The 24340-nt window shown below is 44.8% G+C and overlaps 1 protein-coding gene across 1 annotated transcript; it reads right to left on the bottom strand.

Moving 5' to 3' along the window:
* Positions 1-1392: 1392 nt before the first annotated feature.
* FAM46C (family with sequence similarity 46, member C) lies at positions 1393-23711 on the bottom strand. The gene is made up of 2 exons (XM_012000853.1): positions 23493-23711; positions 1393-6925 (listed from the first exon to the last, which is right to left on the bottom strand). The coding sequence occupies exon 2, from the start codon at positions 6896-6898 to the stop codon at positions 5723-5725; it is 1176 nt and encodes a 391-aa protein (XP_011856243.1). The 5' UTR covers positions 6899-6925; positions 23493-23711; the 3' UTR covers positions 1393-5722.
* Positions 23712-24340: the final 629 nt, after the last annotated feature.

Genomic DNA, 24340 nt, shown 5'->3' with positions numbered 1-24340 from the left:
CCACAGGAGGTGAGGATGGGGGTGACGTTTAGCCGAGATTTTAGAAGCCTGCTGGGGTCAGGTGCACAGAAGAAGCTGTGTGCTCCAAGTAGGCCAGCTTAGTAGAGTAGGTCAAAGGATAGGAAGGTAGACTGGGACTAGCTAGCTGTAAAGGGCTCCAGACATCTGCTCCTGCACAGTAGGGTCTTACACAGGTTTTAATGTATGGGAGGGGCCCAGGCACATCTGTTTTAGAAAGAGCCCTTGAAAGAGTCAAGAAAAATAGAGGCAAGACTCATGAAATAGCCCAAGCAAAAATTGAAGACAACCAAGAGGGCAGAGTCAAGGAACATTTCAGAAGGCACGCACAGTAAAAATGAGGAGGAAGAAGATCCTGGGGATGGCAGATGGGCAAACATAAGATCAGAAAACTGCTCTTCAGTGATCCCAATTCTTGTAGGGAAAAGAATGTCACTCCAGCCTTCGTGAACAGTTCTGGATCCAGATAGTGTCTAACCGATGTGAATAGATGACTAGAACAGATGTAGTCCATCATAAAGCTAAAGAGGTCACTGACATCACGGATGTGGATGGGCAGAATGAAGGGAGGAGTGAAGAGACAACATGGATAGTGTGAGCTGGCAGTCAGGGCTTAAGAGGAGCAAGGGTTACTTACTGAGTAACCATGCCAAAGAGGGACTCATACCAGACTCCAGAGCATGTGCATCCTAGGCTGAAAGGTTTGAGGAGGAGCAGGGACAGGTGGAAGCAAGGGGATGAAGGATTTTACACAACCAAAGACATAAGTTTAATGAGGACAATTAGGAGAATGCCATAGGAGTTCAAAGATATTCCACACAGAAGGGAGGCCACGGAAGGGGCAGGACTTGGGGTGGGCAGGGGTTGTTGTGAATTACATCAAAGGAATGAGGAGGAAGGTTGCTAACCAAAGTCTACAGCATCTCTTTATACTCTTCAAATATCGATCAATCACGCCAAGTATCACTTGTTCACTTCTATACTTCTTTAAAAATGTGAAGAAACTACAGTCTTTGTACATGTATGGCTGAAGTTGTTTTCTTTGCTGTTGTTGAAGTGGGCTAGAAGTTAAGGGGACTGAATTAAACAAGGTGCCAGCAAAGGCGGACTGCAAGACTCCACCTGCCGTGGGTATTAGCTGGAAGGCTGTGGTCAATTATGTTAGCTGGGCTCCTTGAAAAAGAGCCCAAATATTGAGGGATTTGTGGTCTCCAAGGTAACCACACAACCCTCCCCCCAAAGAAAGCATCTGTCCTTCAGAGAAGTATCCAAGGCTGATGTTGACAGCCTCGTATCTCTATTCAATATGTTTCCTGAAACGTAAAATTCATCATTGAGGAGAAACAAATCAATGAGCATAAATGACAAGTTTTATTTAAATTTTAAATATACTTTTATTTCTCAAACTCAAAGCTTTATCAAGTTCTAACACATTTTGCATTGACAAGTGATTTTATCTGCATCAAGTAAGGTTAGTGACCACTACCAAAGAGGAAACCCCAGACCTCCTAGGCACTGCTAAGAATTTAATATTTCAAAGGCTATGCAAATATAGAACAAAAAGCTTTCAATTCAGTCTAATGGGTATCTATTTTTCATCTATAGTAATTTGGAAATAAGTTGCTACCTTAGGAAAATTACATTTTTATCCATTAAAATAAAATACCAGATAGGTTGAGTTTTTTTAAAAAACACCCACAGATCCGTATTTAGCTACTTCCTCTTTAGTAGATGGTCATCTCACCTTCCTATGCAAACACACACGAGAATTTGCACCAAGTCTCACTAAGCCCAGGCAAAACTCCAAGCATTTTATTTAGCTTACACTTCAATTATTTTTTAAAAAGTGATAGGTAAACAAGATTTAGGCACTTGAACTACACACACACACACACACACACACACACACAGTCTTTTCTTTCCTGATCTTCACCTTAGAGTTCTCAACAAATAATCCTGAAAAGTTGCCAGATCTTTAAAACTACCTGTCCTCAACACCGCCCCCCGGCCCCACGACTTGGTCCTCTGATCTTAACTGGTTGAATTCGAATATGCTCCAAAGTGAGCTGTGAAATTCTAGTCTCTGCAATATTAGGGATGTGAATCTAACCTTGGAAACTGGATTCTTACAGAATCCACCCAGAAGGTTTTGCCTGACACAGAGCCCTGGTCCGACACCCAGGAAGGAATGGCCCCCATGAGTATCAGGGTCACTTCTCACCATTGGATAACTACTTTGCTCTCTAAAAGAGGACATCTGAGCTAAGAATATAGCTGTATCCCAATACAAGGCACCAACCAGTACCAGAAAGTAAACTACAAAGGAGTTATTCCTAAAGTTAGGAAGTTGCTTTTGAGTGGCACCATTTCCCAAAGTCAACAAAGCAGTACTAGTTAAAATCCTAACGTACCATAAGGGTGAGGGGTTAGTGCAGAGGTGAAGCTGAAGAATAAGCAGATTCAGGGCTTTAGCAATTTGATTATTAATGTGTCACCACAAAACACAAGTTCATACACAGCTTGCTGTGACTCAAACCCCAGTGAAAAATCAAACTGGAAAAAACTGAAATGCCAAACTACATCTGTAGCATCTATCAGGAACTAAGCATCATCTTCCTTACCCAACTCACCCCATCTGCCAGGTCCCCCAGGTGTGGGCCATACCACATCCCATAGGCATCCCATCAGGAACTCTGACTGGAAGGCATTAGTAATAGAGTTCAGTTTCAGCATTGAGATTATTGAATGAGGAATAGTGTGTCACTGCCAAGGTAAGATTTAAAGGGGAGACTAGAGCTCAAGGTCAGGCATCCCGTGCGTGCTGTTCTGCCAATGTTAGAGGAAAAGGTACTGTCTTCATCTCACTGATGCTCAACCTGACTCCAAGCAGCAGGCTAGGAGAACAGGCTGCAGACATGCCGAAACCATCAGAAAACAGTCAAACCAGAGTCCCGAAACAAACAAGAGACTGCTTAAATTTAGATTAGAACTTGCATGTGAACTTCAGTGCCCCCTGCTACTGCCAAGTTTCATGTTACTCAACATACACACACATACACACACACACAAAATAGGAACCACTGGACGCAGTATAAGTTCAGGGTACCTGGTGCTTGTGTGAGCATTAGGAAAGGCAGGTTTCAGCTAGAATTTCCAGGGACCTGAAATTCAAGGTCACCTCGCCTATTCTGAGGCTGGCAAAAGGCTCACAGAACAAGTGGAGACATCACTAGCCCAGGGGTTGTGTTTTAAAAGTACAGCTTTGGTCAGTGAAGCTTTTAACCCTGATAGCTCTTGAACACATGTCTATTCTCAAACTACAAAAAGATGTGAGCTGACTAAAAAGGTCAGGTGAAGGGACTCTGAGGCTACCATGGTGCAATGGTGGCAAAGACTGGGGACCGGGTCTTTCTTGCAACTTCTGTGCCTCCTTTCATCCTCAGAAGAGGACTATCACCAGACAGGAAAAAAAAATAATAATAAGCAGAAAGAACCCCAAGGACAAACTGGAAATGTAATTACTTGATGCAGATCTTATCTCCATCTGGTGCCTCATTACTCTGGTCCCCAAACCTTCTAGGTAGAAGAAATACTGATTTCTGTTACGCAAGTGCTTCTGTTGGCGGCTTCATCCCATTTCAAAGCTTTGGTTAAACACATCTGTCATTTTTGTGCAAACACATGCCATTTGACCACAATGGCAGCTTTTTAAGGTCATGAATGACCAGATAGTTTTCAAGTTGGGATCACTCTTCATCGGGGTTCACTCTTCATCGCCCCACTCTTAACACTGAAGCACCCTGGGTCCCCTCAATTAGAACCAGCCTTGACTCAAAGCGGCTGAATTCAAATATAACTAAGGCTCACAGTGAAACAGGAGCTGATTACACTAATAAGTGGCTTCTAGTCACCTAATGCAGCACAACATAGATACCAGCTAAGCCTTGAGTTTCAGTCATGTCTGATCCGCTTTTAAGACGATCAAGATATCACATTCCAGAATAAACTTGAAAATATACTTTTAGAAAAAGGTAAACCACTCATTTTCTACTAAGCTCTTTTGCATTAGGATAACTTCATTGCTTAAAGCAAGGAGAAAACAATCACTCCGGGCTTTGGGTTTTTATAGCCAAAGGAAGGGAAAAAAAAAAAATCAGGAGCATGAATTTGATTAAATCACTTTGGAACCCAAGCTGGCTGGCAACATTGAGTGTCTCTGCCCTAAAGTAATGCTAAGCGACCCCACAAAACATTTCAAAACACATAATCTCATCTAAATCTACTGGAAAAAGCCACAGTAGCCTAGAACTCTCTCATTTACTAAGCTTTCTTTCGACTAGAGATTAACACTGTTTTCCTTCTAAAGTGCAGAATATAAACAAGTCAAATCTACCAGAATAAGGAAGAGCATTCTCATTCACTCAATTCTTCCCAAATATACTGGAATGATTTCAAAGTGCCTTGGTAGCACCAATGCACACAAGGCCAAACTTAATGCTAACCCCCTACCTTCCCCTTCACACACAGCACAAAGACAGCAGGTTAGATTCTAAAGCAGTTCCACAGGTCACTCAGTTCTACTGAAATTCCTGAATTGAGTTGCTGTCAAACACACCTGGAGAAGGAAGTTACTATTTTTGAAAAAAAACAAAAAGAACAAAAACAAAAAATGGCCAAAGTACTCCAGAAGAACAGCTGTGTCATACTTGGAATGTGACCAAAATGGGTTTCCAATTAAAACATGGGAAGACCCTCATGTCAGTTACCACAATGACTCTGGACTCAGCACAATCCTTAGTCTTAGAAAGAATAAAACAAAAGTCAGCCATGAAAGAGCTGATGAGGAAAAAAGAAAAAAAAGGCAGGGAGTCATTTAATAAGAATTCTTTAAAGAAAAAAATGAACATTCATGTTTCCTATTTACAATTATCCCCTTCCACTACCACCAGCACAATTCTAATTAAACATTATGTTCCACATTTTATTTTGTTTTCAAGTTACATTTCAAGAAAAGGTCATTTTTTTTTTCCTCAGCAATATCTCGCAATTCCTCAGGATAGTACAGCATGTAAACCATAAACCACTTTCAACCAGATCTCAATTCTCCAGCTATTGGCTTTGGTTTATTGATGAATGACATTCTCCGCTCTGCTCACAGGGAATAAACATAAGCAATTCAGTCCCTTGAACAAAAATTAAGTCACAAGAGCACCCTCATGTTTACCATTTTCTGCCTGACTAAAATTGATACAAGAGAAGAGATTGTCAGCACAACTTTCACGTAACTGCTGAGAATCCCAAGTGAGGGCCAACGCAGCCTACTCAAGCTCAAGTGAGAAAACAAGTAGCTTAGCACTTCTCATGCGCTGCCCAAACTCTCCCAATGTCGATTACTGCGCAGAGCTCAACCCCCACATGCTAACGTTTGGGACGTGACATAGTAGTGTCTATCTTGGAAAGATGTGGCTAGGTCATGCTTCCTGTAGCATTTTCCAACGTGGCACTGTAATATGGGTCCTTTTAGGGTTGGCTCATGATACACTGTAGACCCATTCCAATGGGTACACAAAGAAAAAAAAAAAAAGCAGAATCAGAGCTGAGTTCCCCTTTAAAAGCCAAACACCTACATCTAGAAGGAGGCTCCCCTACCTGAGAGCCCTAGTCCTATTGGGGTTGCCATTGTGGAAACCCTCAGGTCTCAAGGTTAGTTACAGGGCAGCCAGGTAGGGTAAGGCTGGCTGTAGGTAACTGGAGGATGGGCAACGTAGTAGTTGCTGAAGTTGCCATCACTGACATAAGGAGCCGGCTGGTAGTAACAGGTGACATTGGTTGCATTGGGGATGATGTTTTGTTCCGCCAGCACACGCAAGGCCAGGAGGGAGATGAGGTTCAGGGTCTGCCTGCGTTCATGCCCCATGAGACACACGGTGCTCTCGTTCACCACCCTGCGAAGGATCATGAGGTAGTCGTACTTGCTTCTCTCTTCTTCAGCAAAGTGGTTTTGAAGGTAGGTCTCCAACTTCCTCTGCTGTTCAAGGATGTCCGGGAAGTCGATGAAGAATCTGGAGCACATGTAGCGCTCTAGAGTTTTGATTTCTTCCTGGTCCGTGGGCCTGAAGTCCCGTACGAGAAGGTTGCTGTACTTGAGAAGTCCCCCGCCTCTGATTTCTTCTGGGTTCTTGGTGGCAATCAGTCTGTTCTGCAGATGGTCAAAAGCTTCCTCAAAGTCCCCGTACATGCTCTCCCCAATCACGGTGGGGTGGAAGTGCTCAGAGATGGGGTTATTGGAACAGTCATAGAAGAAAAGCAAAGAATCCAGGATGATTTGGAAAGAGTCCACACTGAACTCAAACTGACGCCGAATGGAGTCGACAAACTTCAGCTCCACGTTCTTCCCATTCTTGTTGGAGAGGGAGATCAGGCTCCAGCGGTCAGTGTCCGTGCAAACCTTCACTAGCTTCTGCACATATGCCTCCTTCAGAGTGACTGGACTGATTTTGAGCTTGTTCACACCCTCTGGCAGGAAGTTCAGAAGGGAACACAGAACCACATCTCTAACCAGCTGAAATTCTGCCTCTGTTGGAAGAGCCACATGGAAGATTAGGTCCAGGTCTTTGCAGCCCAAGCCATTGTCTTTGACCAAAACGTGGCCAGCTGCAGAGCCATTCAGCCGGACATCCTGCACTTTGATGCCTGCCTCTTCCAGCCGACTGCGGACGGTCTGGACGATGTCCTTCAGAGTTATCTCCAAGGTTGGAAAGTTGCCTCGTCCATGGATAGGTACAACCTCAGTCAGGACCTCGTGCAGCCGGCTAACCTGATCCCAGTTGAGCACGCTGAAGGACATGCAGTCCCTGGTACAGATGCTCTCCTCTGCCATCTTCGGGGGATGTTCTGGCTGGGGAAACTGAAAGTGAGGGGTGAGAAACAGAGTTAGGATTCGCTTCTATATGGCAAAGCAGCTCAAGGAACTCATTATTTAATCTCTGAACATCTTCCTATAAAACGGTGATAAATAGCACTTACTGCTCAGTGTTGCTGTGAGGACTCAATGAGTTAAATATGTAAAAAACAGTGACTCCGCAGAGAAGGACAAAAACACACAAACTCATTCCATATTACTTTAGATTACTTCATAGTTTTGTTTTGTTTGGGGTTGTGTTGTTTTGCTTGTTTTTTCTGGGTGAGGGTGGAGTGTGCTGAGACAGAGTGTGTTTCGAATGTGCTGAAAACAGAATGTTAGCAAACCATATAGGACCGCAGAAGAATTAGTTACTTCTCCAGCTTTCTGGCTCCCTAACCACATCTTGACCTGTTTGACACCTAGGCTACAACACTCACACACAGAATATACAATACACACACACACACACACACACACACACACGACTTCCTTCACTCCACAAGTAGATGGATTCTCAACTTTGGGCTACCATCTCACCAATAAGTGGGAGTCCAACCCCTTCTACTGGAATAAAGCATGTTCCTTTAGCAAAATTCTCATGTCCCTTTCATTTACAGGAGAAGTCTGTCCTAACAAGTACTTGTCGTCTAGGGTAGAAGCAAGGAGTTGTTTTTACGACGAAATTTCTAGTCAACAAAAGGTTAGGTCATCTATGTGGTGGAACCACTCTTCCTAGGATGGATGCCTGACACAGGACATGGCCAACTTCCTCAGGGCAGTGTGTACCTTTAAGTGGACTTGGAAAAAAAAAATAGTACCTTAAAGCTACCTGGGGAGAATAAAGTTGGCACTGAATACTAGGAGAAAAACACCACTTCATCTGCTAGGACCACAAAGTTTCCCAAGTAATTTTCAGCTACGTTATACTTTTCAAAAAATAAAACACAATGGATCCCTGGAAATCCTAATATATAAAAGCAAATACTCGTATATTAAAATGTCAAGGTGCCTGTAGAGCCACAAGTCGAATATTTGCTAGATGGATGTAAAACCCAAAACAAAGAGGCAAGGTGCTGTCCTCAGATTTCACTGTGAACAGTTTTCCCACCCCCTCCGTCTTTCTGACTTGCTAGACACACACAAAACCCATCCCAGTGACTTCTGCAGTTTCATTGTTTGGAAGCTGCTGTGTCTGAATACACATCGGCATGCATTCTCCTAGGGTTCCAACATGGATTTCTGGCCTTGCACCGGTGCCAGGGATCCCCTATGATTGTTACTTGGTTGTGAGGGCATTGCTAGGTACATGAAGATGAGCTCTTCAGGCTCTCCCATCAAGAAGGGAGTGAAAATATGAGGTATCAATACGAGGCAGTGTGTGGTATAGACAACTCTAGTAGTAGAAATAAAATGTAATATAAAAGTAGAAGAAAGGGTGTCCCTGGTTGGGGTGAACAGGAAGGCCACAGAGTTCACTTATAGAGAGGGGACACAAGCCAACAGAAAGAGAACATGAGCTCTTGGTTGGGGCCAAGAGGCAGAAAGCAGTGGGCTGAGTATGTGATCACAGCAGGATCTGCAGGACCTCTCTGGGGATGAGTGCTCTATTGCTTGCTACAGAGTACTTGTGGAGGGGAAGACAAAAGTGTCTCTGAACAGCATTAAAAAGTCCTAGGCTATCTAGATCATCTTACAAAGCACTCGTAGGTTATGGATCGCAAGCAAAATCTGTGATGAATAATGTGACTGGCATTTGGTTTCAAGGCAGATTTGGGATAGAAGAGTTCTCTTTTTGCCATATCCTTTAAACACTTAGCAGTTCTTTGTGGTCTCCCATGATTAGCACACAGTACATTTGTGCCCACTGTATGTGCCACACCAGTGGTCCCCAGCCTTTTTCATATCAGGGACCAGTTTTGTGGAAGACAACTTTTCCACGGACGTGGAAGTGGGGGTTGAGAGTTGCAGCATGAACCTGTTCCTGTTTCACCCTCAGATCATCAGGCATTAGAGTCTCATAAGGAGGGCACAACGTAGATCCCTCACATGCTCAGTTCATACTAGGGTTCACACTCCTATGAGCATCTAATGTGCTGCTGTCTGACAGGAGGCAGAACTGCGGTGGTAATGCTCGCTCACCTGCCACTCATCTCCTGCTGTGCTGCCCAGTTCCTAACAGGCCACGGACTGGTATTGCCCCGTGGTCTGGGGGGTGGAGAACCCTGAGCTACACAATTAAGTTCAAATAATTACAGAAAGTTATGGCACTGGCTTTACTGTGACCACAGCTAGACTATGATTTGGTGGCATGGGTTTTATAGATTTCAGGTACGTTGGTCTACCTAAAGAAATACAACTCACTTGCTACTGTGAATCACCTGTTATGCTTTCAAGGCTCATCTTTATGACACAGGCATGAGAAGTCACACGGCAACCAGAGGCTGTAATGCAATCAGTACTTGAGATACAAGCAACAATTTTTTTTTTAAATCTCCAGCCAGAACCTCAATAATGTTACAGAGGAGAATAACTGTAGGAATACATTCTGACTCAAGTCTTTTTTTAAGGAGTTGTTCAAAAAGACGACTTGTAGGATTAAAGTCAGGACTACGCCTATGCTAGAACCGTGGTTCTGAACATCAGAGGAGGGACATCTGAGACTGGTGATAGTCTAGAAGCTATGAACCCTTTTTTTGGTGGGGGGAAGTATACCGGGTTGAGAATTTTCATATATTTTAAAGTACATGAACTTCTAGTAGACTCAAAGTTAGAATTTGTTTTAGACAGAATTTGTAAGGTTCACATGGTAGGAGAGGCAGAAATAGCCAGAAAACATTGTGAAAAATAGGAATGATACATACTAGCCTGTAACAGATATCACAAAACCACAATAATTGAAATGGCATGTTATTGGCCCAAAAAGACAAATCAATGGAACAAAATTTTTTAAATCTAGAAATAAAATCAGATATGTAAAGGGATTTAGTATATAATTAAAGGTGGCATTTTAGAATAGTAAAGTGAAGAAAAACATCTGGATGGTTATCTAAATTATCAAAAAGAAAAAAATAAAAGGGGCTCCCTATTTCATGCCAAACTAAGATCTAGATTGGACAGATCAAAGACTGAATGTAAAAGCATGAAATTCTAAGAGTACTGAGGGGAAAATGCGTTTATATATACTTACACACAGTGGGTAGTTGTTTTTTTTTTTTTTTTTTTTTTAAGTCACGTGAAACCTAAAAGCCTCAAAAATGGCTATATTTGACTATATAATTCAAAAACACCATAAAGTCAGAAGGCAAAAGTCGGAAAAATATTTGTAACATTAGGCAAAGTACTCATTTTCCTAATGAATAAGGAGCTTCAACAAATCAGAAATACCAGAAGAACCCCAACAGATAAGACACAAAGGACACAAACTACATCTCAAACACATAATACAGTCACAACCTTACTTAAGAGACAGGCAGATTAAAACCTCAACGTATCATTTTTATCTATCAAATGGGCAAAGATCAGTAAGTCTGATGTGTGGGAATCAGACTAGTATACTGCTTGTGGGTTCTCTCTGGACATAAGACACTTAATTTTAAGGAGATACACTCTTTGACATAGGGATTCTACTTCTACTTTGAATTTTATCCTTGGTATATTTGCAAGTATACACAAAATATTCATTGGAGAATTATTTATAAAGCTATAAGTATTCACCAGTAGAAGATGGCTAAATGAGCTGATGTGTTTATAAAACAACAGAAATGCATGCAGTGGTTCCTACAGATTTAAGTATTCGGGGTTTGTTTTTGACAATTCAAGATGGCTGTTCTTTCTGTATGACTGTGAAATGCTCATCAAGACTCATTAATAGAAAAACAAGTTAATAGCAAAACTGTTAACAGCAAAACTGTTCAAGTCTATGCTTACGCAAGCATATAAAGTCTCTGGAAACACACACAGGTAGTAGTTATAGCCTGTACCAAATACTTCCTCTAGTTTGGGAGAAGTAGATTCAAAGTTAGAAGAAGAAAACTTATTTTGTACCCTTTGAATTTGGAATCTATATATGTATTAGTTGAAGAAAAATTAAAACCTTATCATCCATGTCCTAAAGCTTCTCCCTTAGGAGCCTTCTATTCATCTGTTGCCTTACGTAACTTCTTCAATTCCCGTTTTCCTCCCCTCCCCCCTACATTCCGCATTCCCACATCCATGTGCCAAAATTAAATACACTTGGAAGCTTCATCTCCAAGACATAAATGTTGATCTCTACAGATAAGGGGATGAACAGGGGAAGAGAGACTTTTTTCTCTAGAATGCCTTTCTGTCAAGTTTCTACTCATCCTTTTAAAAAGATGCTCATTTAAAAAACCCTCAAACTCTCTAAATCATGCAAATCCATCTCCTCTCATCTCATTCAACGTTTGTTAACCAAAAGAAATTTTTTTTTTTCAGTTTCACAGAATTGCTATTTCTCACTTCAAACATGGAGCTACCCTTGTGATACTGTTAAGTTGGTTACTGGCTACAGTTGCAAAAACTTTAACAAACACTTTTTTCAGAAATACATTATGCCTGTGGTTAGCATCTTCCATGCCAACTTCTTCTCATACATATATGAATACTGGAGTTAAATTCTGGGGGAGAAAGTCTGTATAAAAGCACAGTGTGGGACATGATGAATGCCAAGTCCATGGTGGAGTTTTTCACTTTCTCAATTTACCATGATTTACACAGAGAGGAGTTTAAGCCACTGGAGACACAAATTTAGGCTGAGTGCTTAGCTCATTAGAAGAGCATTAAATAAGTCACTTGTGCCTATTAGAAAGGGATTCTTCATTGTCCCTCACTCATCCAAACAATTTCAAATACCAAAAGTACATTTTTAAGTTACTTAGACAAACACTGGTATTACTAGAATAAATCCAAGTCATAGGCCCTCAGTGTTTAGATAACACATCAGTGCTTAGTCCAACAGTTTTTAGTTTTAATTAACCACGTTAAATCAACACTGATATAATCCCCACATAAAAGAATCACGTGGAACACACATTCCCAATTCATGAAAGGCCCTGGTTAAAGGCAAATTCTAGTTAGCAGAATTAACAAAATAGAGAACAAATTAATTTGAAGCCTAGTAAATTCAAACTAAAGTGTTTGATTTCCCTTTTACTGTTTGAGAAACAGATTAATTGTATTTGCACAGTAGAAATGGGGAAAGGTGGAAACCATCATTTGTTCCTACAGATTTGAGAATTCAGGTTTTGTTTTTGACAATTCAAGATGACCAACTATCTCAGGTACTTTCGAACTCCCTTCTCTTCGGTTATCTGACTGCAGTAAAGGTAGAATACACACACTGAAGGTGGGGGAGAAAAAAAAAGAGGTTTGCAGAGACAGCAGCAAAAAAAGGAAAAGACAAACTAGGCCAGAAGGTTAAACCAAGGTCCCTGAGGAAAAGTTTGATGTCTAATCTAATCATTTCCCATTGCTCAGGACAGAGCTGCTCAATGCAGACTGGTCTGAAAAACCTACGTTTGAGCATTAAATAGAGGGGGGAAAAAAGCTATTTCTAGTCCTGCTTCATAGCTTATCTAGATTTCTGGACTAGCCAGTGAACTCCAGAAACACGATGAAAGTGTGAGGAACCCAAGGTGGGCGAGCAGGAGAGGCAGGTGCACAAGCTGGAGGGGAGGTAACTGTGAGCATTTATAACATTGGCACGCAGGTCTTTGGTCAAAGCAACACTAATTCTTATTTTGTGCCTGGCATTAGACATAGAAACTGTCCACAAGGTTCTTGGTATGTGTGGAGACATACATCTATCAAGTTAAGGACTGCATATATCTTAAGTCTAGGTCTGTGATCTTTAACATGAAAGCTATAGAAATGATTGTCTAGAAAATTTCAGGAAAATGCTCAGGCTTGAACTAAGGCTCTCAGCTATTGAGGGCTTTCAGCAGTCCAGAGGCAACTAAGCGTTACCTTCTTCTGACTCTCCTGAGGGTTTATGAATACAAAAGAAAACCAAACACATTTCAGCATTCCTTTGGTGACAAATTCTCTTTCACAGTTTCTGGATGTTACCTCAAATGTGTGGTTCTTCCCAGTAAAACTTTCTAACCCAGGGTAACAGCTGGAATCTTGGGCAATGGACCAAGCCTGGTGGCAGACTCCAAGAGGAGTGTGTACACGGAACAAAGACACCTGTGGGCCCTGGCTCCTGGCCAACAGGGGACCCGTGCACCTGTGGCTCTTCCCACACATCTTCCCACAAACCGCTCCGCCGTGTACAAGAGCTTTAGACAAAAAGAGACCATTCCATTATATATGAAAACCTGGAGAATTTAAGCAGAAGTAAAAGTGGTGGCGATACACTTCATGCTATCCTATCCCACTTCTTCCCTTAGCAAGAGTGAATGAGAACCACGACTCTGAGACTATTTCTTATTCACTTGTGAAATGAAGGGTGTACAGGTGTGTGTCAAAGCAAATGAAATAGTACTCAGTATGAGCCACTTCACATCAATTCCCATCTAATCCTCACAGGCACTCTAAGGAAGCGACAACTGTCCCTTTTTCACAAATTAAGTAATAAGGTTCAGAAAAGATTAAGCGAATTGACCCCAGGTCCCCAATTGCAAGACGAGTGTCTGGGAATTGGTGACTCCCTCCCACCAAGCTCAAGGTCTGCCATGGTGGATGGGAGGTGGACACAGAGTGACAAGCACATGTCACAACCCACATGTGCACTGGGATCACCAGTTCTCAAAGCCACTAAAGTGATCTTTTCTAAAACAGACGTTATTGGTCCTAACAAAAAAGGACACAGCAACCTTCTGTTCACTATGTAACCGTGACACCTAATCTTTCCATTGCCCCATCCCCACCATATGCACTGAAGATAACAAAAAGCTGGAGTCAGTCTTTACTCTCTCCTTTTGTGCAGATTCCAGTTAAGCAAAAGATGCCAGGTGGCTTAGAGGTGCTCCCCCTAACCCGGCCAGAGACACCAAGGAAGATAATATATTGCCACAGCGTGTGGGAAATCCCACTTCTCAGTAGGCGAGCACATCAATTGTTTCATAATATAAACGTCTAGTTCTGCCCACATCCTTTTCTCCGGCAGGTGCTAATACATGCAGAGCCCTCCAAGGGCTCTTCATATAGCAGCAGCCACAGCCACGGCCAGGGGACACCAAATGTGACTAGATGTTTAGCCGGGTACCCTAATGAGCCACCAAACTATTTTACAACATCACAAATAGGCAGTAAAACAGTGCTTTCAGGGCTCTGTCTGGATCAATCATTTGATTCCTATAACAACCCTATAAAAGATATCATTCCCCCTACTCCCCCAATTACAGATGGGAAAACTGGAGAACAGAGAGGATGTGCAAATTGTAAACTGTCCAAGGATGCACTGCTGGTGAGTAGCAGAAAAGGAATTTAAGAGTCTTCCTAAAAGGTGGATAGCTTTGGTGGGGCAGGGAGCTTGAAGAACAGCTGGTTGCACTTAGGTGGTCAGAGGAAGGAGATGGCAATAAGTAGAAAGAAAAGGAAGGAAGGTATAAAGATTTTTTAAAAATAAGATTCTAGGAAAGAAGTTTGGCTAGACCACTAAGGCCACCTGAGTGAGGTAAGGCCACATGGCAAATTCTGAAAGCAACGGAGAAGCATTTAGAACTGAAGTATCTAACAACTGTCAGCACAGAAACTCCAGGCTGGAGCCACCAGAACTGAAAGTGATTAAGTGTAGAAATGCTCATCGTTATGCTACTATTTGTTTTAAAGGAACAATGGCTGGGAGAGGAAGGCCTAGGATCCTAACTTCCCAGGGCACTCCAAGATGCTGGCTACGTTGCAGAGCAGTGTGTTTTAGAGAAATCAAGTCCAGAAGAGAGAGAGAACCCAAGAGTGGAAGGTGCTGGGACAATCGCCTTGCTGAACTAGTAACAAGAGGAAAAATTAATGGCACAGGAGGGAGATGATCAGGAATGGGCTGATCCTGACCCAGAAAACAAAGGCATGCTGCTTTGCTCGTGGAATAAAGGAACAACTACTGAGACTCGTTCTGATGGCTGGGAGATCAGAGTGTTGATAGGCTGATGAAGCAACAGAACAGGACACAAGCTGCAGTCAAGATGGCAACCTTCTCAGACCAAGAAGCCAATAATAACCCAACTGAGCTACAGAGAAATGGTTGATAAATTTGCAGCAAGTGACCAGGACTTAAAGGGCCAGCCTAGGAAGGAGAACTGGAACAAAACTGAAAGCAGAAAGTCTGGAACCTACACAGGACCTCATGAATGCTGAACCTGAGACCGGACACTGTCACTTCCCCCACCCGCATGTAGTTTGACCTTTGACCCTTTCACCCATAAGAAAAGAGTCAGGCGCTTTGAATGACCAAGGACCTTGGTCATTTTGCTTGGCATGTGCAGCAGCAGATAATTGGGCAGAAAGGAGAAAAACCAGGGTCAACATGGATATGGCCTTCTGAAAAAAATAATCCTCCCTTACTCCTTGAATTCCTTGTGGGATGAAGGCCAGAAGTTATCTAGGAAGGGTTTGGAGGCAGTCTGAGGAAGCCTTTTGTCTGCCAGCTCCTCCCTAGGGCCTGACCCCCCAGTAAGGGAGGGGGCCACATTCTGGAGACTCCTCCACAGCCCCAAACACATGAAAGTTACAGATAACAGACACTCGAGTGTTTCACGTACATGGAAAAGGAGCTTAGAGTATGAATGGCCTGAAGCAATAAAACCAGATAAAATAATGCTTTACTTTTTAAAAGGCCAATAAAATATATCCTATGCTCACTATTTTTCCAAGACGTTATTTTTACAGTTGCCCACTTAAATGCCCGCAACACATTCTACCTGAGTTTAAAGAAATAACTGCCCCAGGCCACAAAGCTGTGCCCAGAGAAAACATTTCTAAGTCAGTGACACAACAGACCCCACAGTTGGTCTTTTCTCACTCTCAGCTCCATGACATCCAGACAGAGTCTCATTCTGTTTCCTCAAGGTTATCATCATCCTCCAGCCATTTACCAATGATGTTTACTAGAGTCAAAAAATTTGGTTAGATTCCCACATGAGCTGTGGAAAGCAGCCCTGGACTGAAATCCAGGCAGGCCACAGAACCAGGCTGTGATCTCGGCTGTCTAAAGGGCCTCCATAAATTCTCACTTCTGAGAAATGAGAAGCCAACACACTGTCTGAAAGGTTATCACTGGGCTCCGTCCACAGACACCCACCAATGACAACTCCAAACGAAAAGCTCTTTCCCACCTTTGCAAATAGGATGCTTAAGCAAGTGTGGGTGGAGAGATAACGCTGGAAGAACCAACGCTGTGGCCGCAAAACAGCAAACAGAATCAAAACACTGGCCCAGATATTACAACAGGGGATGCCACACAAGTTCAAGTGTTGAAAGGAATACTCTGACGTGGTTGCAAATGGAAATATTAACAAGGTCAGAACACAGACATCTTTAGATGGAAGCTGGGCATAAAAGCCTTGAATTTTTTCCAAGGTGTCAGCATGAAGTGCTACACACACAACTCGAAATGGAAATCATCCTTGTTGCTACTTGGTAACCACCTTCCCACCATCAACTGCTTCTCTCTAAATCAAAGGTGTTACTGATCTGAATTCATTTAAAGAGCTCCCCAAAGACAGCCTGCCTTTCTGTTCTAGAGATTGCCTAGACTTGAGAAAAATGAGATGATTCCTACGGAGGAGACTGCTTACTGGAAGAACGACTCAGTTTACACGCAATCCACAGGGTTTAAGAGCTGACAGCCTCCCTCGGGGTTTCATCAAAGGCTGCTTCCACGGGCTACTTTACCATCTAACTCTCCAGCCTACAGCTTTAAACAGTTGTCCAAAAGGAAGACCTCAGTCAGTTAAAAGTCCTGTCTAATCACTAGCAGCTTCCCTGGCTGGGCCTTATCAGGAAAGGGACAAGCAACTCTTAGTTCCTCAAATGCCACCCTTATCATACGTTAGACCATAAACATACCCCGTTCACATGTGTCTAAGTGTGGGCTGACCTCCATTTCAGAGCAGATGCTAATTATGGGCACAGTTCCATCCAGGTTTGGGTTTTGCATGGGTCCTTCCCTTAGGAGTTGGCATTCAAGTTGCAGGTTCCAGGCCTCCAGGTACTGCGCACAGCAGCAGCCCATGTTTAGCATTTATCAAGTAATTAATGCGCTGTCACTAGACAGCTCAAACACCTTTGACTCGAATGTTATTTCCTCTTGCAATTTCACTCAAATTTTAATTGTTGATAAAATTTAATTGTTGATAAACTGAGTCCTGGTCCCCTGCCAGTCTCAGAAGATTTTATCAGCAGTTCCTTGAAATTCTATTGCCTTATTATTATTCTCTAAGAAACTATAAAAAACAAGAGAATGGGCACTGGGCTAGGAATCCAACACCACGTGTTTTAGTGTCAAGTCTGACGCACAGGGTGAATGAATGTCAGTAAGTTAGCATAACTGACTTTCCTTTCACTCTTTCAAAAATGTGCGTGCCTACTGTGTTCTGAGCACTGCTCCAGGAGCTTGTGATACCCTGGGAAGAAAGAGCCAAAGATCCCTGGCCCTGTGGAGCTTATATCCTGCTTCATACTCTCCTTCCATAACTTTGGGTTGTTAACTCTTGCCTCCCACACACGCAGAATCAGAACTTGAGAGTGAAACATTTTTGCTGATGGTCTAGACTTATGCTGCCCAATACAGTAGGCACCGCTATAAGTGCAAAAACACACACTGAATTATCAAGGATATGATAACAGGAATGTAAACTGTCTCATTTAGATTTTTTACATTGACTACATACTGAAATGATGAAATTTGATATGTAGATTAAATACACTTACTAAAATGGATTTCATTTTTCTTGGACACAGGGTCTCACCCTATTGCCAAGGCTAGAGTGCAGTGGTTCGATCACAGCTCACTGCAGCCTTGACCTCCTGGGCTCAAGCAATTCTCCTGCCTCAGCCTCCTGAGTAGCTGGGACCACAGGCATGTGGTCACCACACTCAGCTAATTAAAAAAATTTTTTTTATATAGATGGGGTCTTGCTGTGTCATACAGGCTGGTCTTAAACTCCTGGACTCAAGGGATCACCTGCCTCAGCCTCCCAAAGTCCTGAGATGACAGGTGTGAGTCACTGCCCCTGGCCAAATTTCACCTACTTCTACTCTTTAATGCAACTACTAGGAGGTTAATAGTGTCTCTCATATTTTTACTGGAAAGCACTGATCTAATTTATTGTCCTTATTATAATGAAGAAGCCGAAGACTGAAGAGGTAAAGGCTCTGCCAGGACCAGAGCCCAGGTCTCCCCAGAGCTAAAGTCAGCCTCAGAGGCAGAGGAGGTAAAAAGATGACAAACAGCCTGGGCACAGGAGATAGCAGCAGCGCTAGCTCCAGCTGAGCTAGCTGTAAGCAAGCCTCTAGACACGTATCAGGCACTCGATGAGTGTATGCGTCATCTCTGCTTCTGGATCAGTCCTCTTTCTGCTACTGCTGCGCTGCAGTTATTCCACAGGAACGGCAATTGAAACTGCCCAAGTCCATACAGCACTGGCTAGCTGTGGAGATCCTAATGCCCATCTCTAACTACGACGAGCAGAGGGCAGTGATGGATAGACCGTGTTTGGGGATCGGGGGCAGGCAGCCAGGCAAGGTGGAGGATTACCTCTTCTATCTTTGTAAGGGCTAAACAAGTTGAGAGACACTTATGGCAATGTAAGAGGGTGTGGGCAGGTTCATGGATAATTTTCTTTTCAAAATGTTTTTGTAGGAGGCTAAGTATGGTAACAGTATGGGACTTCGTGCTTACCCAATCAAAGATAAAATTTAAGAACTAGAAAAGAAGGTAGAAGGCAGAACTGTAAGAAAGTATTGGCCGGACGCGGTGGCTCACACCTGTAATTCCAGCGCTTTAAGAGGCCGAGACAGGCAGATCACAAGGTCAAGAGATCAAGACCATCACGGCCAACATGGTGAAACCCCACCTCTACTAAAAATACAAAAAATTAGCTGGGTGTGGTGGCGAGCACCTATAGTCCCAGCTACTCAGGAGGCTGAGGCAGGAGAATCGCTTGAACTCACGAGGTGGAGGTTGTAGTGAGCAGGGATCGTGCCACTGCACTCCAGCCTGGTGACAGAGACTCCGTCTCAAAAAAACAAACAAACAACAACAACAACAAAGTATTAATGAAGCGAGGTATGAAATGAGCGGGTCCTCAGATGGGATAAGTTCAGTCAGAAGCCTGTGGGAAGGACCTGAAGCTGGACTCAACGTTTGGCGAGAAAGGAGTAGCATTCCTTTGTGCAGATATGAGTATCTGTTCTGTGAGGCAAAGAAGGCCAGTTAGGGAGACTCTGCCATGGGGGCGGTCAAGAGTAAAGAGTAAGAAAGGCACGGTCTTGAAGAGGAGGCTCAGCTTCCAGAGGTGCAGGCAGTCCCTGTGCGCTTGGATGGAGTTCCCAATGCACGGACTGTAGAACTAGCCAGAGGCAGAGGAGGTGGACTCACTGCCCTCATCAAGTTGCTGTCTACGGGCCCCTAAACCAGGTCAGTGATGACAGTGGGAAACAATAAAAAAGAGAAAGAATCAGCAGAACTAGCAACTGAGTGAACAGAGAGAAAAGGCTGAGTGAGCCATGTGAGGCTGGTGTCAGGGAGGGTGGGAAGGATGGGAAGTGCTTAAGGGAGTGGGTCTGGAGCTCAGCTTGAGGAGTTTCAGCTGTTGGTCAATTAGCTAGTCACTGCCCCTCAGCTCCAAACCTATACCCCTGTGGCCTCTACTTAAAAGGACTCAGCCATTGGCCTGCCTGCCTCAGTCCACCAGGAGGACACCCACTTCAAGTACACCTCCCTCTTTGCAAGCCGCCAACTGAACATGTATCCAAATGACAGAACACCTTCTGTGTGCCAGGCCAGCTCTACAAGCAGGCACTGGGGAGTCAGCAGTGAGCACAGACCCCGCTTTCCGGCGCTCATATGCCAGTGGCTGAGACTAATGAGAGAAATCGGAGTGCTTCGACTGTGTGATAAAGCCAGCCCAGCTCCTCTCGCATCCAGAGCTCTTCCAGAGGCATTTCCAAACACCATTGCCTTGGCGTCCTCAGCACCTGGCACTAACTACTGCCTAGGAAGCACTTAACTACTTACTGACTCAATCACGGTTATCCAAGAAATAAACAACACTCCATGCAGTTTTGTGACCAAGACTCCAAGACTTTAGTCTCAAGCTCTGAAACTAAAAAACATCCTACATGGAGAGAGTTGTTTAACATCAGCAATTTTTTTTTTCCATATTTTTTTTTCCTGTTGTTCCAAGAAGTTTTCAAACAGTTCTAGAACAGACTGTAGGGGCCAGCTGTACAAAATCTATTAATTCTAAACAATTCTTAAGGTTTCCTCACCTAGTTGAGCTATATAAAGATGCTTCCTCTAAACTATTTGAATTCCAAATGTAAGCTTCTTTATGAGGCCTGCAATGAAAGTGTAAAAACGTTTGAGAGATCTTACCACCTGAAAACATCACAAGAAATCAGCAGTACTAATGTACTCAAGCAGCTTTAAACACATGAACATTTCTTTAAACACAGAGGTGTCTGCTTCATTATAATACAATTTATGCCAATTTAATGTACTATAGTCAAAACATCAAGATGGCAGGAAGTATTTTCCTACAGTACCTTGTTTAATGACAACACAAAAAGCAACAGACCTTATCTAACCCAAGTAATGTTTTATTCCAAGTAACCTCACATTCCACATTACTCCTTAACTCCTAAACACACACACATGCACACAAAATAGCAGATGTTACACGCAGAGACAGGTGTGAAACCAAGAAATCCCAAAACACAAGTTTAGCTTAAACTCATGAAACTAGTTTTGGGCTTCCACGACTTCTCTCGGTAATACAAAAAAAAAAGAAAAAGAAAAAGGTTCAACTCATCCACCGAGAGGCTTTGGGTTGCCATTCTTTAGTAGGTAACTCCATGAACACAACATTGATCGCAGACAAAAGATGAAGACAGGGTCCTATGTACTTTAGCGGTAAAAACAAGTTTTTTAATGAAGTTTTAAAATTTTCTATCAAATGTGTCTGGTTAAAGGTACTGTGAAAACACATGCACTACCGTCCACTTTTAAGTTATCTTTACCGCTGCGCTGTTCCTTGGACTTTCAGAAATATGAGGAATTCTGTTGTCTGACCGGCAGTGCAAGATGTGAATGATCTGCCCCGGCCTTGAACACAGGAGGATGTGGGCTGAATGTGTGCACTATGGGGAGATACGACTGAGTGGGGACGGGCCTCTGGAACTCAGGAGATTTCAGTGCCTACCTGTGCTCACAGTAGAACAGAAGAAACCAGGTAGAGACAGCCACAGGTGCACAACTAAGTCATGCTCCCTCTGCCAAGCAGGCCAAGAGCCAAATCCTTTCCGTCAGAGTTACATGAATTTAATCCCTGGATACAAGGTAGGTATTGTGGAAAAAACAGCATAAGGAATATGGCTGTTAATTCTATGTGCTCACTAAAGTTGCTTATGAAATTAGGGGCCTTTGTTTTGGTAACAATTTAGAGGCCTCCTGGCAGAGTTGTTTTTTTTTTTAAACTTTGTTATGGGAGCACACCCCCCACCCTCAACGCGCCGCCCCGCATAGCTACCTGAACAATTATATACAATATACCAAAATCTTCCTCAAAACTCTTTATTGGGAATATATGTACTCTAAAGCTATGGGTATACCTTAAGAGAAAAAGTTTGTTATCTGAAATAAACTAAGCTTGACTCCAGAGATCATTTTCCATCTTCACAAACAAGAATGTCAAAGGACAGAACCCCTGCAGCCCAGCTCAGAGGTTTCCCTAAAAGCCCAGAGAAAAGTCAGCATTCTTTACTCCCCATCCCCCTCCCCCTTTAACACTGCAGGGCCTAACGTGGCTGGTCTCACACCCTCAATGATACCCTTGGGGATTTAAGACAGTAACATTCTGGGTAAGCTCTCCTACCACTCTTGCGGCTGCCCAACTTACTTCCTGGCTCACTTCCTTGCCAAGTTACTCACGTTGAAAGGTTGCTGTGGCCAACAACGGTCACCCTCCTTCCTGCAGGCAGAGGGCAGCTGAGCCAGCCAGGAGTGTACTTTGAGAGGATCTAATCACCCTAACTTTATTTCCTGGGCTGGTTCAGTCTCCTAACCCACCTACAAAGTAACCTGAAGACCAAGTTGTCACAATACGAATAATTATGCACATAGTATTTATAAAAGCTTTCTTACTATAAGCGCATTTAAGCACTTCATTTGTATGCACTTTATATCTCCGTAAGAAAACAAATGTTAAAAAGGAAGCAGGCCCTGACTTAATTAAGCCAGGGAATTTGTTAGAGCCCTAGAAACGCCTACCTCCGGACAAAAAAAAAAGGCCGAAGGGGAAGGCAGCTGACACTATCCCTCCCGCAGGGTCCAGCCCTAACAGTGGGTTCTCCAGAAGCTCGCCAGGCATTCATTTCTCCAGGGGAACGCCCTTACTTAGAGGTAGCGCTGCTTGGTTCTCTCGCCCGCCGGCGTTGAGTTCAGGTGTGCAGGCTACCAACCTGTATTCTTCAGATAAGTCACCCTCCTCCGAGACTCGCCTCCCACCCTGCTCCCTCCTGCCTCGCTACCAGTGCGAAGGGAGTCCCCGAACTGCGACACCTCACCGGGCAGCCGCACCGCTATCCGCACCGCTATCTTACCTACGCAGTAAGCAAGTTTCATTTTCAAAAGGGGAGGAAGCAGGTTTCACAGACACCGCATTCCCATGAAGTTTCCGAGAGACGCGCAGCGCACAAGTCACTGGCTTGGATCCCTTTGCTGCTCATGGTGTCCATAGTCGAGTGAGTGCATTAAACTTAAGGATCTCCGCCCTACTCCTTAAAACCCAGGACTTGGCAATGAGCCTAGGAAGCGCCCCTCCCCTCCCCTCCCCGATCCAAGCCCCGGACCGCTGCGTCTCCAACTGCGCCTAGTGAAACCGCCGAATTCGAATTCGCACTCCGCGGGCCGGCGGAGGTGTGCGCGCCAGCGGGAGCGTCGGGACGAGCCCGAGGGACTGCAAGCCAGGAAGGGGGGCAGGGGCGTCGTCTGATCCAGGAAGGAGCGGAGACGCAGATCACACACTCTTCGGACGCCCTGCCTGCGCTCAGCCAGCGCGCAGCCCGCAGGACGCGCGGAGCAGGAGCTCGCTGGAGTTTGCCAAGCCCCAGGTCTCTGGAAAGCTGTAGTTCCCTCTCGGAGCGTCTCTTCTGGCCCTCTGGGACCGCTGTGTCAGGGGCGGGGGTCTTCGAGGGCGCAGGAGGGGAAAGGAGCACCGGGTCTCGGCACCTGTCCGCAGCTCCCCTCGGGTCCGCCTGCCCCCTACCAGGCTGGGCAAAGACCTGAGCACCGCTTGCGGGGGGCGGACCCCCGCCAGAGCAGAGCTCGCGGCTCACTGGGGCTGCCGCCGCATCCCCGCACCTTTAGAGAAGGGGATCGTGGACTCACCTGGGCGATGGAAGAGGAGGCAACAGAGGCAGGTCCTTGGCGTGGGCAGGCCCCAGCAGGAGCAGCGCGACCTCTACAGCCCCCAGGCAGCGGCACCGAGTGAGCCGCCGCGCCGCCGCCCCCTCCGTTCTTATACGGCGGGACCACGCCCCCGTCCCCGCCCCTGAGCCGCCCTCCCGGGGGAGCCAGGGGCGGGGCGGGGCGGAGCCAGTCCTCTCGGGACCCTTCCGCCGGGTCCTGACGGCGGGGGCGGGGCGAGGGCTGCCCTCTGATTGGCTCCTCGGGTGAATGGTTGCCAAGAGACGAGTAAATCCTCAGCGGCTGGAAGGGGCGGGGTGCACAGGGAGGCAGCACTGAGCAAGCGCAACAGAGGGGGGTGCGTCGACAACCCCTTAACTTCGGAGTTAGTGGGACACCTTTCTTTTTGCTTAGTACGCTTTTCTGCCATTCCTGCCGCATAACTCTCTCTCCCCCAAGCTTTTCCCATGTCCATCCTGTTCTCTCGCAGGCCGGTTTTTCTTCCGCCTCTCTGGGGATTTTTGCGTTGGTTCTCCCTGCCCCCAGGAGTGAGGCGGCTAACGCCCACACCTACCTCGGGTGTGTGTTTGCGAGGTCGGAAAAAACTTAATGGTTTCTGGGCCCTGGGCACCTTTCAGATTCCCCAAGCAAACTGGCTGGAGGTGAAGGCGTGGTCTTCAGGGAGAGAGCGCCGGCGGCTCTCTGGCCCTGGGGACCACCTGTGTGCAGTTAGTGGGACGAAGGGCCTCGGGGAGTCCATCGCCAATGTCGACAGCCGCAGCCGCTTCGGCCCCACTCGGAATGCCACAGCACTTGGTCCAGTGTGTTAC

The sequence above is a fragment of the Mandrillus leucophaeus genome, unplaced genomic scaffold (genome assembly GCF_000951045.1).
Source record: "Mandrillus leucophaeus isolate KB7577 unplaced genomic scaffold, Mleu.le_1.0 Scaffold64, whole genome shotgun sequence".
Lineage (NCBI taxonomy): Eukaryota > Metazoa > Chordata > Mammalia > Primates > Cercopithecidae > Mandrillus > Mandrillus leucophaeus.
The sequence above is the reverse complement of the archived record's forward strand: the minus strand, read 5'-3'. Positions and strand labels throughout refer to the sequence as shown.

Coding starts and splice junctions, on each gene's coding strand:
- FAM46C (XM_012000853.1), bottom strand. CDS start 6,898: ATGGCAGAGGAGAGCATCTGTACCAGGGACTGCATGTCCTTCAGCGTG.